General features: G+C 65.0%; 1 protein-coding gene across 5 annotated transcripts; it reads left to right on the top strand.

The window, feature by feature from the left end:
• Window positions 1–976: 976 nt before the first annotated feature.
• ARFGAP1 (ARF GTPase activating protein 1) lies at window positions 977–12,807 on the top strand. 5 transcript variants are annotated; one of them, XM_055090582.1, is made up of 14 exons: window positions 977–1,122; window positions 3,889–3,952; window positions 4,152–4,261; window positions 4,443–4,614; window positions 5,034–5,134; window positions 5,921–6,007; window positions 6,482–6,578; window positions 7,381–7,437; window positions 8,560–8,592; window positions 9,282–9,311; window positions 10,008–10,064; window positions 10,561–10,620; window positions 11,167–11,243; window positions 12,195–12,807. In XM_055090582.1, exons 2-14 carry the CDS (start codon window positions 3,893–3,895, stop codon window positions 12,535–12,537), a joined length of 1,284 nt encoding a protein of 427 aa, XP_054946557.1. In that variant the 5' UTR covers window positions 977–1,122; window positions 3,889–3,892; the 3' UTR covers window positions 12,538–12,807. The 5 variants fall into 5 exon arrangements, with proteins under 5 accessions (XP_054946557.1, XP_023984182.1, XP_023984181.1 ...); XM_024128414.3 differs by lacking the exon at window positions 9,282–9,311 and having other exon boundaries at window positions 4,185–4,261; XM_024128413.3 differs by lacking the exon at window positions 9,282–9,311.
• Window positions 12,808–14,581: the final 1,774 nt, after the last annotated feature.

The following is a 14,581-nucleotide window of genomic DNA, read 5'->3' as shown; positions in this document are numbered from 1 at the left end:
CCGGGAAGATCCCACATGCCGCGGAGCGGCTGGGCCCGTGAGCCATGGCCGCTGAGCCTGCGCGTCCGGAGCCCGTGCTCCGCAACGGGAGGGGCCGCGACAGTGAGAGGCCTGCGTACCGCAGAAAACAAAAACAAAAACAAAAAAACCCTCATTGAACGTAAGTTATTGAATGTAAATTATACCTCAGTAAAAATGTTCATACTTGATCACTCCAAGAGTTACATAGATCAATGAAGAATATGTGGAATACACATAAGAGCACAGAGTAAAAACAAAACCAAAAATCACTTGCAGTTATACTCCCATATTTGGGATTCTACTATTCACACTGCTTTGCAGCCTGCTTGCAACGTCTCCAGCTATCCTCCGTGCCCACCCCCTACCCTTCTCCACCTCAGACTGCACCGGTGGGCCCGGCCAGTGGGAGGCAAAATCGGGAGACCAGAGGGTGAGAGGCCAGAGAGGCCGGCGTTTATTCCTGTGGCTTCTTCTACTGGGTCACCTTGGGCTGGCCATGCCCTCAACAAAAGATGACAGCTCCTCTTGGGCAGCGGCCCTGAGGACACTGCCCTTCCCGAGTCCGGGAACCCCTCCTTCCCCCTTTTCCTTGGAGTCTGCTGACGTCACAGCTCTGTTGCTCCAGCCCTGGGTTCCCGCAGAATTCCTGCGGTGCCCTAACCCCGCTCATACCCTCCTAACCAGCCCCCTTGTGAGTAAACGCCCATGAATCGTTCTAATTTGAGCAGGCCATCAGTTTCCCGTCTGATCCTGACGGCGCACCGCTGGTGAGCACGGCTGTCGGTCCCCAGGCTACCGCGGTCCCCGCTGGACTAGCAACTGACACGGCAGCCGGGAGGAGGACGCGTCCCCATAGCTACGGGGTGAGGCAGCGCTTCCGGCCAAGCAGGCGGGGAGGAAGGCCCGCCCCCGCCGACCCGTCCCCGGCTTCCCGTGAGGCCTTGCGAGGCGCGACGTAGCCGGAAGCGGGTGGCGGTGGGGTGGGTGGCCGGCGCTCGTCCTCGGTGCGGTTCGCGGCGCGGCCGACCCCAGCCGGGACCCCGGCCCTGACCCCGGCCTGACCCGGCCCGACCCGGCGCTCAGGATCGAGCCCTCTGCCCGGTAAGCGCGCGGCCGAGGCCCCGAGGCCCCGGCTCCCCTCGTGCTGGTCCACGGCCCCTCCCGGCGGCCGCCTCCGCCCAGACCCCCACCCGCCCCGAGGCCGCTGTCCGCAGAACATGGAAGCGCCCACCCCGCCCTCCCCCGGCCACTCCGGGGCTAGTCCACGGGCCCCTGGCCGTCCCCCCTCCTTTGGCCGCCCCCGCCTGGACCCACACCCCCCCCGCAGCTCGCCCCCGGCCCCCAGCCTTCTTTCCTCTGAGGCTGTCACGGGCCGCTGCCCACCAACACCCGCTCCGTGGGGCGAGCCGGCCCTGCCCCGTCCCTTCCTTCGGAACCAGGAGCTGGTTTGGACACAGGGTCCCGTCAGGCCGGGTCTGAGTTCTGAAGGGGGCTTCCACCCCTAAGAGGGAAGGGTCCTCCCCCTCGGTGTTGGAGAGGCCGGTCTAGTCAGAAATGGCAGCCTCACCCTTGGTGGCTGTGGGTGATCGTCTTGGGGGAGGGAGAGGAAACCAAGAAGGGACTTTGGAATTCTCTGTCAGCGTCCGTGCGTTTAGGTAGAAGAACTGTGCTTCTCGTCTGCCCTGTTAAACAGCTAAATCGCTGACCACCCATGTGAGAGTTAATTGTGTCATTTAGTGCAGGCCTAAGGGTTCCGCCATCCTCTGTTTCTGTGGCAGGTGGGGCTGTGATAATGGCCCAGGGAATAATTAGCGTTTAAGTTGGCTTTGGCCTCCCTTCTTGGGACCATACCCTGCAGAAGTTCAGAAGTAATGGTGTTTTAAGGGGAGAAACGGTTGTTCTTCCGTGTAGGTGCTTCGGGGTCCTCAGGTGGTTTCTGAGAAAGATGAGCAGGACTTCTGCCTGTCGCCCGTGTAACAGCCCCAAGCGGTGTCCCTAAATCATCCCTTTTCATCTCAGGCATTGAGAAAGTCCCAATTTAAGGAACAGCGTTCTGCCATCTGACAAGTGGCTTCTTCCGTAAACTGAGAAGTGTTATTTGGTTCACCGTTTACTGAGGCCACGTTGACTTGCAGAGAGCTATGTTTGGTTTCAAGCATTAATGCAGGAGTTCTTGGATTATTTTTGAAGACAAACTATAGTTTTGGAAGTTAGGAAGTATCTGTTTTCTTATGTATTAAAGTTAGCATTTCACAGAAGTAAAGGATTCTCACGTCCAAAAAAATTCCTTTTACATCCGAGCTAAATCATTTACTTTTCACGTATTTTCCTTGCAGTAGTTCTGCAGACTCTCTCTCTGCCTTCTTTTACGCAGTTAGAAATTCAGGGCAGGCTCACCCCAGTTCTGACTTTTGTTTGCCTGGGTCCTGTTGGCCAGAACGGGAGCCTCTGGGCAGGCAGAGTTCTCTGGAAGGAGCTCCCAGGGGCCACCCATTTCTGCTTTCGCTCTGTGGGTGACTGGAGCTCAGCGTGAGGACAGGGTCCCACCTGGATGGGTCGGGCCGGGTGCTGGGTGCTGGGCAGGATTGTGGGTTCAGGTGTTTGCCTTCGAGACCGTCATGCACAGCACAGAGAAATACAGAGCAGAAAGGTGCCTCCGGCGAGCCCTTGGCTTTGTTTCCCTCAGTTACAGAAAGCAGACATTTGGCTCCTAACCTCAGCTGGCTCAGAAGTGGGCGTTGTGGGCGTTAGGCATCCCGGGGCTCAGGATTCAGGAGGCCTGGGTGTGGGGAGAGGCAGGTCCCCTTGGGGAGTAACCGAAGGTGACTGCTGCTCCTGGGGTTTTCACGCTAAAGCATTGGCAGGGAAGCTGGTTGGAGCAGTCCCTCACAGACAGTGGGGTGCAGGGTCGGAGGCTGGAGACACCACCAGCAGCCCAGGTGTGTGGTTCTGTCCCTTAAGCGGCCTGTGTGTCCTGAGAGGACGCATGCTGCCGGGGGAGCTGGAGGGACAGCCTGCAGGTCCTGGTCACGAGGGGAGGGCCAGCCTGAGACTCAGGTTGGGCATCCATGGGGTTACTTTTACTGCCTGACACCATGCTGGCCTCCCTCCCCATCCCCTGCCTGAAACTTACCGGGCCACCGGTTGAACTTGAACGTTGCCGAAGCTAGGAGATCTATAAAGAAGTAAGTGGGTTTTCTCTTCAGCTCAGGCTGTGTGGCTGCTATTCCCCGGCATTGTCCCCCTGAGGCGCGGTGGCAGGTCTGCTGGTCCATAGGCCCCTGTCCTTGCCCTGCTATGGCCATGCTGTCACCTCCATCCTTCAGATGGTCCCAGGGAGGCCAGCCTCTCCCGTGTCAGTCGTGGCCACCGCTTCCACCCCAGGCCAGGAGCCTCCCTGCACTGGTAGGAAGGTAGAGGGGCTGCGGGGGCCGAGAATGTGGGGCTCCCTGTCTTCGGATGTTGTCAGCCCAAGTCCGGTGTGTCGCCCTGAAAAGGGGAAATGAGATTTAACAGCCAGTCTGAGCACGTTTTGTGAAGACCACCACTTGCTGTGAACTTCACCAGAACACCGATGTTTTTATAAATAGCGTGGTCTTGATGGTATGTGACGAGCGGCCTCCAGTAATTGCGCATTGCCCCTAATAATCACGCTGTGGTTGGCCTGGGAACGTCCAGACTGATCTCGGCTTTTCTTAGCACGTGGAGAGCAGGTTCCTGCAGTAAGTAGCCCTGTTCCCCTGCAGCTTCCAAGCAGCTTCACGGAATTTCTCGAAGTCATACTTTGTAGTGTGTTTGCACCAAAGGTGGATCTTCTTGTGAAGTGACCTATTTGGAAGTTGAAAAGTGTGTTTTTCTCTTTCACAGCGTCATGGCCAGCCCGAGAACCAGGAAAGTTCTTAAGGAAGTCCGGGCGCAAGATGAAAACAATGTAAGTGTCTGCTTCTCCTTGACACTTGGCTTAGGTTTGGGGTCCTCTCGGAGTTGCTCGCGGCCTCAGGGTCCTCCCTCCCTGTCACCGTTGGCCTCCCAGCCAGCCTCCCTCTGCCCCCTCTGGGGACCCCCATAGGGTCCTCGGGGTCCCCGGGCCCCGCCCCGCCGCGGGTGAGTCGCCTGGGCGCTCTTCGCAGGTGTGTTTTGAGTGCGGCGCCTTCAACCCTCAGTGGGTGAGCGTGACCTACGGCATCTGGATCTGCCTGGAGTGCTCCGGGAAGCACCGCGGGCTCGGGGTGCACCTCAGGTCAGTGCTCTCCGCTCCTGGCCTGCCACCTGGCGGGGGACGGGAGGGTGCGCGCCACCCACAGGCCAGCTCCTACCCGCTCCGCGCTCTGGCACGGGAGGCGCGCGTGTCTAATTCCAGACTGTTTGGGGTGGGCTCTCGGATGCTGGCACTGGTGGCGAGGCCGGCCCTCTGGTTGCAGCTTTGTCCGCTCTGTCACTATGGACAAGTGGAAGGACGCGGAGCTGGAGAAGGTGAAGGCGGGCGGGAACGCTGAATTCCGGGCGTTCCTGGAGCGGCAAGAGGACTACGACCCCTGCTGGTCCCTGCAGGAGAAGTACAACAGCAGGGCCGCCGCCCTCTTCAGGGACAAGGTGAGGGCAGCCCGGCCGCCCGCCCGGTGCAGGCTGCCCCGTCCGTCGGCTGCTGTGGTGCTTCCAGGAGCTGAGCTCTCCCGTGGGTTCTGCCGTGACGCGGAGGCCATGTGCAGTCCACGCACAGACAGGACGCGTGGCCCCAGCTCGCCCCCCCCACGGGGAAGCAGGTGGCCTGTGATTGGGGGGCTGAGGGGGATGGGCCTGCCTCGCAGCCTCTGGGGGGGCGCTGCATCCGTTCGGGGGCTGCAGAGGGGCGCGGGCACCACACCAGCCCAGAGCTTGCTCACCCTTCCCCTCGTGAGAGCCAGTCTCGGTGTCGGCCCCCGCAGAGCCCCGGCCCGTGGCAGCTGAGCCCGAGGGGCTGTGTGCGGGGCCGGCGGCATCCACGCTGCCTGACGCCCTGGCTCGCTCTGCAGGTGGCCGCTCTGGCCGAAGGCAGAGAATGGTCTCTGGAGTCATCGCCCGCCCAGAACTGGACCCCACCTCAGCCCAAGACGCTGGCGTCCTCTGCCCACCGGTAGCTACTCGTCTGGCCTGCGGGCCGGGCTCTGGGCCGGGTTTGCGCGGCTCTGACCTTAACTGTGGCTCAGGGCCCCTGTGCTGTTGTGGCAACAGCTCCGGTTGTGAGCTGTTTCTGAAAGTCAGTGGGAAAAACAACTGTTTAAGTTACAATTCAAACTTTTATTAGAAATTTAACCAGTAAAGGTATGTCTGAAGTAGAAGCACCATTCGCCGTTTCTCAGATCTGTGCCCACAGCACCCGGCATCTCTGTAGGACCCAGTCTGGCTGCTCTTTACGTCTCCTGTCCTGCCTGAGGGCTGCCCACGTCCCCAGGGCGACCCATCCCCCTGGCGGGCATGCTGTGTCCTCTCGTGGGTTGGAGGCTGGTGTTCCGGGGTGACCGGTCTCAGAGCTCCCTGTTGACACCAGGGGTGCCCAGCGGCCCTCCCCTCCTCCTCCCCCTTGTGTGGCGAGATTCCGGTCGGAAGGGCTCCAGACCCCTGCCGAGCGCTTGCTTTGGCCTCGACCCCTGCGGCCTCCCTGCAGGCATGGGCAGGTGTGGAGCTGCTGTGCCCCGCCCCCGCCCCGCCCCCCCAACACACACCCAGGGCTGCAGCGCCTCCCCCTGCTTCTTGCCGGCTTCAGCCGCTGAGCCTAAGCCTGAGCCACCCTCTGCTCCAAGCTTTGGAGGAGCCAGGTGTGAGCAGGTGGGCGTGACGGCACCTCCTAGACACTCCCGTGGTCCTGTGGGCATGTGCCCACCCCCTGTTGGCCTCTCTGACCTCTGACCCTCCATCGCAGAGCCTCTGGCCAGCTGCGGAACTCCACCACCTCCACGGACAAGGCTTTCGAAGACTGGCTGAACGATGACCTTGGCTCCTATCAAGGGTAAGGCCTCCGGAGGGCTCGGGGAAGCTGGGGGAGGCCCAGGCAGACCTGGCCCCCGGGGGTTTGGCCCCTGCGAGGGCTGGGGGAGGCTGCTGCCCGCAGGTGCAGGGGGTGCAGAATCGGCAGGCCTCCTGGGGTGCTGCCTGGCAGCCCAGGTTCGGGTGGGGGGCTTGAGTGGAGGGAAAACCGGTGCTAAGAATGCTTGGGAGCAGAAAGGGCGTGTTTCCTTCCTGGAACCTGCCTGACCTGTGGTCGAGCCTGCCCCACTCCCTGCCGTGGCCGGCTGTCGCTTTGGGTCTCGCCGGGTCCTCTGGCAGGTGCGGCAGGAGGGCCTTGTCCCACGAACAGAGGAGAGCCTGACCCCACACTGGGGTGTGGGAGCCGCACGTCCGCCGGGGTGCCCGTCCCAGGTCTGGGCACCTCCGCACCCCCAGCTGTCGGGAGCAGCAGGGCTGTCGCTTGTGTCCCCGCCAGGGCCCAGGAGAACCGCTACGTGGGGTTTGGGAACACGGTACCGCCTCCGAAGAGGGAAGACGACTTCCTCAACAGCGCCATGTCGTCCCTGTACTCGGTGAGGACGCCCGTCCTGGCCGTCCCCCGCTCCCCCGGGGCCTCCCGGAGCCTGGCCGTCCTGGGATCGTGCGCTGGCCCGTCTCACAGAGGCCCCCCTCCCTTTCCTTCACTGACGTCCTCTTCTTGAAGCGCCGCTTACGGTGTTTAATCCCACGCGTGTTTTGTTGTTTGTTTACTTTGGCTACGAAACACGTCCCTCAGATTTAGCAAGGCTCGTTTCCTCTGAGCGGAGCCCGCCTGGCCACCCGCTCCTGGCAGAGCCTCCCAAGCCTGTGGGTTCTGGGCTGGGGCTGCCCCAGGGAAGAAAGGGGCTGTCGGCCTGGCCCGCCGTGCGGGAGCCTGTTCTCCAGAAGCGCCTCCCAGGCTGTAGTGTTTGTGTCTCCGTGTCACCCCGCCCCCCCCACGGGGAAGGGGCCGCATGCGCTTGTCTTCTCAGTTCCTCGCGAGGGTCCCTCCGCGTCTCCTTCAGGTGGAACAGGCCGGGTTGGGATTTAAATGAAGAGTTTCTATTTCCAAATTGCTTTCATCTGTCTTGGAGGCTTAGGGGAAACAACCTTGGCCTTAGAGGAAGGAGGGCAGCGTTCAGTGCCCCCAGCGCCCCGTGGTCTGTCTGGAGGGGCGGGGGGGCGCTTCGGGGGAAGGCGTGTCTCCAGAGAGCCGGGCCAGGAGCTGCTTCCAGCGCCCTGGCTGCGTCCTTCCCCAGGACGTGGGTGCGAGGCGGCTGGCGCGTGTCTGAGGAGCACCCCCCTTGGTGGCCACGTGTGGAGCCGCCGTGTGGCTTCTGTGTCACTTCCTTTCAGGGCTGGAGCAGTTTCGCCACCGGAGCAAGCAGGTTTGCCTCAGCAGCTAAAGAGGGTGTAAGTAGCCTGTCCCGTCATGCGGCCGCGCAGGCCAGGTGGCTCTGGGAGACCAGGGGGTCCTGACGGGGCTCAGGCCGCACGTCCATCTGCCCTGAGGGGGTTTCGGTGAGCGGCCTCTCGCCCTGGCGAATCCTCCAGGCCTCACGGACGTTCTTTGCTGTGACAGTTGGTGGTGCACCGGGCAGAGCAGAGCTGCCTGCAGGGGCTGGGCTGGCTCCAGAAGGGGGGTGCTGGCGGGGGGTCAGGGTGACCCAGGGTTCCCTGCCTCCCCCTCCCCCTGGCCCAAGCAAAGCCTCGAGTTTCTGCTGCTGGGTCTCCAGGGTATAGACAGCCCGAGTTTCCTCTTGCCCTCGCCTGCTCCTGGGCTCGAGACGAGGCAGGCTCTGGGGGTTTTGTCAGGACAGGCGGATGGATTGTGGGCATGTGCTCGGCTCCTGGCAGTGACCGGGTGGGAGCCAGGCAGGAAGGGACAGGCCAGAGGTGTGTGCGAGGATTCGGGCCTGGGAGGACACCGTGCCGTGGTGGTGACAGGAAAGCCCAGGGCAGGGACGGGAGGCCGCCTGGCAGGCTGGCCCCGAGCACCCAGGCCCCGGAGAGGCCAGGCCAGGAGCTTCTGAGGGCCGGAGCCCGGGGAGGAGCCTGCCGTTGGGGCACCAGCGCTTCGCCACGTGGCCTCTGCTGAGTCTCTCCGGGCTTTGTGGGGCTGCGGGGGGGATTCAGGCCTTTCCCTCTTTACTTACTATGAGAGCGGCCGGGGTGCTGGGCAGAGGTGAGAGGTGTGACCAGACTGCGCTCGGCAGCGAGGGGAGAGCTCGCTGGGGAGGGACCTGCCCCACCTGTGGGCCCGTGGGCGGCCCGTACGCCCTGCGTTCCAGAGCAGGGAGGTCGGTGTCAGCCCTGCTCCCTCATCCTAGGTGCCCCTCCCCTGACGGCCTCCCTCCAGGGGCAGCGGGTGTGGTGGGCAGCTTCGCGGGGCCCCTAGAGCTGCTGTGGGGTGTGCACCAGTGCCTCGCGGCTGTCAGGAGACCAGCACGGGTGCCTGGGCCCCAAGGACGTGCAGCCCTGGTGGCCAGCGTCAGGTGGCTGGCCTGAAAGCCCCCTCTCTGTGTTTCCTTTCAGGCGACAAAGTTTGGATCCCAGGCAAGTCAAAAGGTAACAAAGGACGCCTCCGCATTTGTGCTCTCAAGGTTTCTAGGCTGGTCACCTGCTTCGTGGCCCGCGCTCAGGGGAAGGGCGCTTCCGCGGGCAAGTCGGGCGCTGACAGGCCCGCGCGTGCATTTGCCTCCCGGGCTCATGTGTCCATGTGTCACTCTGGATGCCTGCGGATTAGCAGGTGGAGGAGGCTTAGATCCTGGCCCGTCCCTGGTAGCCGGGCAGCCATCGGCCCCTGTGCCCTTGGCCTCGCGGGGAAGGCGGCTCTGTGCCCTGTCTGGGCAACCGCACACGGGAGGCCCGGCGCCCCCCAGGGGGCCGGGGTCTGCATCCTGTGGCAACAGCCTGCCTCTGTCCCTGGTTAGAGTCCCCCCTTCTCGTGGGTGGCATCTCGGGCCCTGCTGTTCGTCTTTTTCTCACACCTTGGCTGGCAGCCCTGGTGGTCCCGGCGTGGCGCCAGGCCGTGCAAGGAGCCTCTGGGGCCCCGAGGGCTGACCTCTCTGAGCCCCCATCTCAACTCCCTAACCGCTTGCTCCTACCGTGCTGGGAAGATCCCAGGTGGGAGGTGCCGGGTCTAGTGAGCGTGCGGCGCCCACGGGACCCTGTCCTGGTTGTTGCCAAACACGGCTCCCACCGCCTCGCTCTCTCTCCCGCCCCCACCCCTGTCTCCCCATGCTGTCTGGGTAAAGTTCTGGGGTTCCAAGCAGCAGCCAGAGCTGGTAAGGCCGCCTCCGTGCTCGTGCATGCCTCCCCCCGCCCGTGTGTCTGGCGCGTGCCCTGCTCCGAGGTGCCGCGCTGCGGCCTGCGTGTCGATGCTTCCTGTCCTCACTCTCAGGGCTGCTCCCCGGCCCGCGGGTGCCCGCGTGGCCCGTCCACGGGGCTCGGGCATCCACGCCACAGGCAGGAGGCGCGGGATCCAGAGCCCGAGGCTGCTGCTGCAGGGGTGCTGGGGAGTCCTGTGCCAGTGGCGAGGGCCCCGCTCCGTGGTCGCCTCCCCTCTGTCCTGCCTGCCCCCCACCTGAGCTGCTGGCCTGGGCTCGCTCCCCGGCTCCATCCCCTTCTGTCCGAACTCCCGCAGGGCCCCTGGAGGGCAGGTGGGGCTTGGGATCCACCTGTCTGTGTCAGGGGGATGCCAGGGGCTGTCCTGGGATGGATCCTGTGGGCTCTGATGGGGAGAGCCTGATGGTGGCCACCGGATGGGGTGGACTTCCAAGAGCTTGCTGCTGTCCCGAGCCCCTTCCCAGGGCGCGTGGGCCAGGGCAGCGGCCTGCAGCCTCTGCGACAGCGTGGAGCACCGGGTGCTGGTGGGCTGCTCGCCGTCGGCAACCGTCCCTCCGCGGGTAGAGCTCGCGGTCCTGGGGTGAACGCGCTGCCGCGTACGCGGCGTTTTCTCATCGCATCTTTCCTTCCAACAGGCATCAGAGTTGGGCCACAGTCTGAACGAGAGCGTCCTCAAACCTGCCCAGGAGAAGGTAACGCGGGGACTCCGGTACGCGGCTGCGTGCGTCTCCCGTGGGCCTCGTTCGCGGGGCAGTTGGTGCTGGGAGGTGCTGTCCGGGCTTCAGACTCCCGTGCTCACTCCCCGTGTCCTCGCGCGTGCTCTGTGCCTGTGGCTCTCGTCCCCAGCCCAGCAAGGCCCGGCCTTGCACTCTGCTCCCGCGTGGCTGTGTGTGTGCCGGGCCCCTCCCCCCGGAGGAGGCCAAGGCGGTGAGAGAAGCTCCCGGGGGTGGGGGGCGGGCGGTTTGCGGCCCGTGGCAGCCTGTGCTCGGGAGACCACCGGGGGAGGGTCCGAGCGAACCTGGCCGGGCTGCGGTGTGGTCGGCTCGCTCCTCCCCCTCCGCTTCTGGGGAGGGGGCGGCGCGGCGCGGAGACAGGTCCCCTGACAGGTGTCGGTGGGCGTTGTCCTTTGTCAGTAATGGGCAGCGGGGCACCTGCCTCGGCTATGACGATGCTGTTTCGATCCACCAGGTGAAGGAGGGAAAGATTTTTGATGATGTGTCCAGTGGGTTCTCTGAGTTGGCAGCCAAGGTAGGGAAGCCCCGCCTGACAGGCGGGCTCGGCTGAAAGCGTCTCCATATTCCAAGGAGCCCGGAACCGCGAGCAGGAAGGGCCGGGCGCTTCATGCCCCGTGTGGCTTCTAGGCCCGAGGGACCTGTAGGATGTGAGGATGGTCAGGTAGACGCTCCGGTGCCGACAGCCTGAGGAATATGGAAACAGCTTGACGGGCACCCGTCACAGCCACTAACCTGTCGCTTCTTTTCTTTCTGCCCTTGTCTTGCTGCTGCCGACCCCCCCTGGTGAGTCGCTGGGGGCGGCCGCCTTCTCCGCCTTAGCGCCGCTGGGGGCGGGGCGGGTGGGCGTTTGTCCTGCTTCCCACCCAGGAGCTTCTCCGCTGAGCTCCTGGGGCCTCAGCCTCTGCGTCCACACAGCGGGCGTCCCACCGTCCCTGGCAGAGCCTGGCCGGGGCGAAGCGCCCGAGCCCCTTGGTGTCGCGGTGTTCCTAAACTTCACCCAGGTCTCTCAACTCTGCGCTTGGCGTCAGAGCCCAGGCTGAGCGCCTGCGTCTCCTTCCAGGTCCAGGGAGTCGGTAGCAGGGGATGGAGGGACGTCACCACCTTTTTTGCTGGGAGAACGGAGGACCCGTTGGACAGGTATACTGGCCCCCCTTCCCGAAGTGGGCCCCCTTCTGTGGCATTCTCCTCCCGGGGTCTCTGGGGGGCAGGTGTGTCTCCCCCGGGGGCTCAGGGGTCACAGTGCAGAAACCCCTGGAGCCCTGGGGGTGCAGAGAGGCACGTTGGCCCCCTGACCTCTTGCTCTGAAGCCCTGCCTTCGACCTCGTGGGAGCCGCCACCGTCCAGGGCTGGGGAGGGAGAGGGGCTGCGGCTGGGCTCTGACCCCCTCCCAGGACTCCGGAGCACTCGGGGCTCCCGCCTGGGCCTTTCTGCCGCGAGCCCAGGCTGGTCAGCCTTCTCCTTCTCCGACCCCAGGTGGGACCCTGGCGATCTGGTGGGGGGATGGATGGTCTCGGGCCAGGCCCGGAGTAGCGGCCACTCCGGCCGTGGCGCGTGCTGTCCGTCTGCCCGAGGCCTGGGCGTGTTTCCCGTGCTTGCGGATGGGGTGCCTCAGCGCTTCCCCCGCTGCGTGCTGTCCACTGTGCTCAGTGGTGTGACTGTGGTTTGGGTGAGGGACTCCACGGTGCAGAGAAGGGTCTGGGGTTTTTTTCCCCGTAGCCGTTGCAGGAAACCAGCGCTTTACATTTTCCTTTAAAACATCCTGCGTTTGGGTGGGGCTGGTGGAGAGTGGGCTCTGGTGGCAGGAGGCCTGAGTCCCTCCCGCAGGTTCCACGGCCTCAGCTCCATGGCGGAGCTGCCCTGAGGCTGGGCTTCCTCTGCCCTAGAGCGAGAACAGTGGCTCTGGGACCCTGAGTGGCACTGGCTGAGCGCCCTGGCTGGGGATGGGGCTCTGGCTGGGGGCTTGGACTCGGCCTTGATCCCCGTTCTCTGGGGAGGAGCCTGGGGAAGACCAGACGGCTCAGGGCCACGACGGCGACCCTCTGGACCTTCTGGTTCTGGGAGCCGCTCAGAGACCGCTCTCTGTCCCAGAGCCCCGGAGGGCCGGAGTTGTCAGCACAGCGGCGGGGACAGCCCCCACAGCACTACCGACCGGAACTTCTGGGAGGCCTTCGGGAGCACTGGCCCTGCTGGGGCCCACAGGTCCCCAAGTGGCAACAACCGGACGTGCGTGGACCCCTCAGCCAACAGGAGGAGCTCGGACGGCTGGGACGCGTGGGGCTCGGGCCCCGCGCCTGCGTCCAGCGACGGGGATGGCGACCACGTTGGTGGTGGGGGGCCCTGGGGGGGCGGGGCGGGGGGCGGGGCCAGGGCCGTCAAGGAGGCGGCACCGCTGGCTGCCGTGGACGACGGCTGGGACAACCAGGACTGGTAGGGCGCAGCGGCCACGCCGCCCCCTCGCTCCTTCCTCTCCACCCAGAAGCACCGGCTGCGCAGGAAGACGGCCTCGGCCGGGACCCCAGGGGCGTGTGCCTCCCTGTCCCCGCTCTCCTGGGGCCCCGGGCCGGGCGCTGTCGCAGGAGGGGCTCCCTACTGCTGCAGGGGCCGCCCACACCCAGCCCCTCCCCCAGTGTGCTCGGTAATAAACGCCCCCCCAGCGGCGCCCGCGGCTGCCCAGTGACCTGACTGAGGCCTGTGTCCTTGAAGCAACTCTCACGTCCCGGTTGCTCTCGTTCTTTCTTCCTGTGGAAGAAACTGCCTGGCGTTTGAGAGCCGCCACCAGCCCCCTGTCCTCCGCTCCCCAGTCCGTCTCTGCACCGGTGCTGGCCTGCGTCCGCCCGACCTGAGCACCGCCTGCCTGGCCTTGCCCTCACCCTAGGGCCCGTCATCATCTTGGGGGGCCGTGCGGCGGTGCCCTGGCACCCCGGCCTTCCTCGCGGCCCCACTTCCAGCCTCCTTGCACCGTGGTTGGCTCTCACTGTCGCCCAAGCCCACTCGACTCTGACGGCTGTGTGTCGGCCACCCCATTCTTATGGCCCGGCGCTGACGACCACGTGACGCGGCGCCGTGCTCGGTCCCCTGTCCCCGCGCTTGCTTCTGCGGCCCTCAGGCCTCCTGTGTGATTCGTGTGTCATGCCCCTGCTCCCTGCCCTGCGTGACGGGCCCTCCCCGTGTGGACAGCCAGATTGCAGTGGCTCATGTGGCAGGTCTGCAGCACGTCCCTGAATGGGGAGTGGCAGCCCTGCCACCCACAGTTCTCCCCAGGGAAGACGCCCGTGCGGGACGGAACGCCCAGTGGCCGGCACCTGTGCCCTTGGCTGACCCTGAGGGTCTCAGTCGCTGAACCAGTAGTCTGCCACGCTCGGATCTGAGGTCAGAGATCAGGCTTAGGGTGATGATAAGACCCAGGTCAGCCCGAGAGCCAGGGTCAAACGTGGTCTGCCAGCCCGGGACCAAGTGTCCCAGAGCAGAGGCGCTCAGGAGGACCAGGTGTGAGGTGTGGGTCCGCACCAGGGCTGGTAGGCTGCACTGCAGGCGGCCCTCAGGTCAGCGCCGGGCCGGACAAGGGGGTGCAGTCTGTCCTGACACTCTTGTTTCCACGCTGGAACCCCAGCCTGTTGGGATCGGGACTCCGGGATCCTGCCCCGGCCCTGAAGGCTTCGGGGGCACTTCGTTCCTGTCGATTCTGGTCCAGGAGGCCCTGCCCCGGAGGCCGTGTTCAGCTGGAGTAAGTTGCCCTCTGCCCTGGGCGCCCCCCGCGCTGATGCGCGTGGCCCTGAGGCTGACTGGTCTGGGATGTGCTCTGCTCTCAGGCATCGTGTCAGAACACTAGGCGGGTGGCCCGAGGCCCCTCGCGGGCCAAGGACAGGCGCCCCTGCTGCTCTGCAGGTCTGTTCGCTGGGCCCAGGACAGTGCCAGGCCCTCTCCTCCCGGCTGGGTTGGCAGTGAGGGCCTGAGCGTCCAGCTCCCTTGCCGCACACGGGGGCATCTGCGCGGCACCCTCGTCCGGGGGAGGAAAGTCCCCAGTTGGGTGTCTGCCTGGGAGGGCAGTTCTGTAAGGACAGTCTGGCACTCCCTTGGCCTCGGGTAGACTTGGGGCTGCCAGCTGGCGGTCGGCCAGCCTGCATCATCCTGAAACTGCCTGACCCAGGGCACCTGTGGCCGCCACGTGGGGCCGACTGGAGGCTCCGGGCTGGAGCTGTGTCTTCTGGGTGGTTCTGTGCTGTCCTGTCCCAGGGCAGCGCTTTGGGCAGGGGGGCCCCGGCGTGAAGGCAGTCGGGTCTGGGTGGGGAGGCAGGTCGGGCAGCCAGGGCGCCGTGTAGGGCAGTCCTGGATCCTGTTCTCGGCTGAGCCCCGGTCGTGCTGAACATACGGGGCCTCTGCCCCTCCGGACAACATACCCGTCGGCCGTGAACCTGCCCTTGGCCCCCTGGCCGCTGCGTGCTGTCCTCCCCAGATTCCGGCTCCAGGAGGCCAGG

This window comes from Physeter macrocephalus, chromosome 14 (genome assembly GCF_002837175.3).
Source record: "Physeter macrocephalus isolate SW-GA chromosome 14, ASM283717v5, whole genome shotgun sequence".
NCBI classification, from domain to species: Eukaryota; Metazoa; Chordata; class Mammalia; order Artiodactyla; family Physeteridae; genus Physeter; species Physeter macrocephalus.
This window is presented reverse-complemented; position numbering and strand designations above follow the sequence as displayed.

Excerpts from the sequence above, each read along its gene's own strand:
- ARFGAP1 (XM_055090582.1), top strand. The coding sequence starts at position 3,893 with ATGGCCAGCCCGAGAACCAGGAAAGTTCTTAAGGAAGTCCGGGCGCAA. Across the intron at positions 4,615-5,033 it reads CCGCCCTCTTCAGGGACAAG|GTGGCCGCTCTGGCCGAAGG; the intron begins GTGAGGGCAGCC and ends CTCGCTCTGCAG. Across the intron at positions 11,244-12,194 it reads ACGGAGGACCCGTTGGACAG|AGCCCCGGAGGGCCGGAGTT; the intron begins GTATACTGGCCC and ends TCTCTGTCCCAG.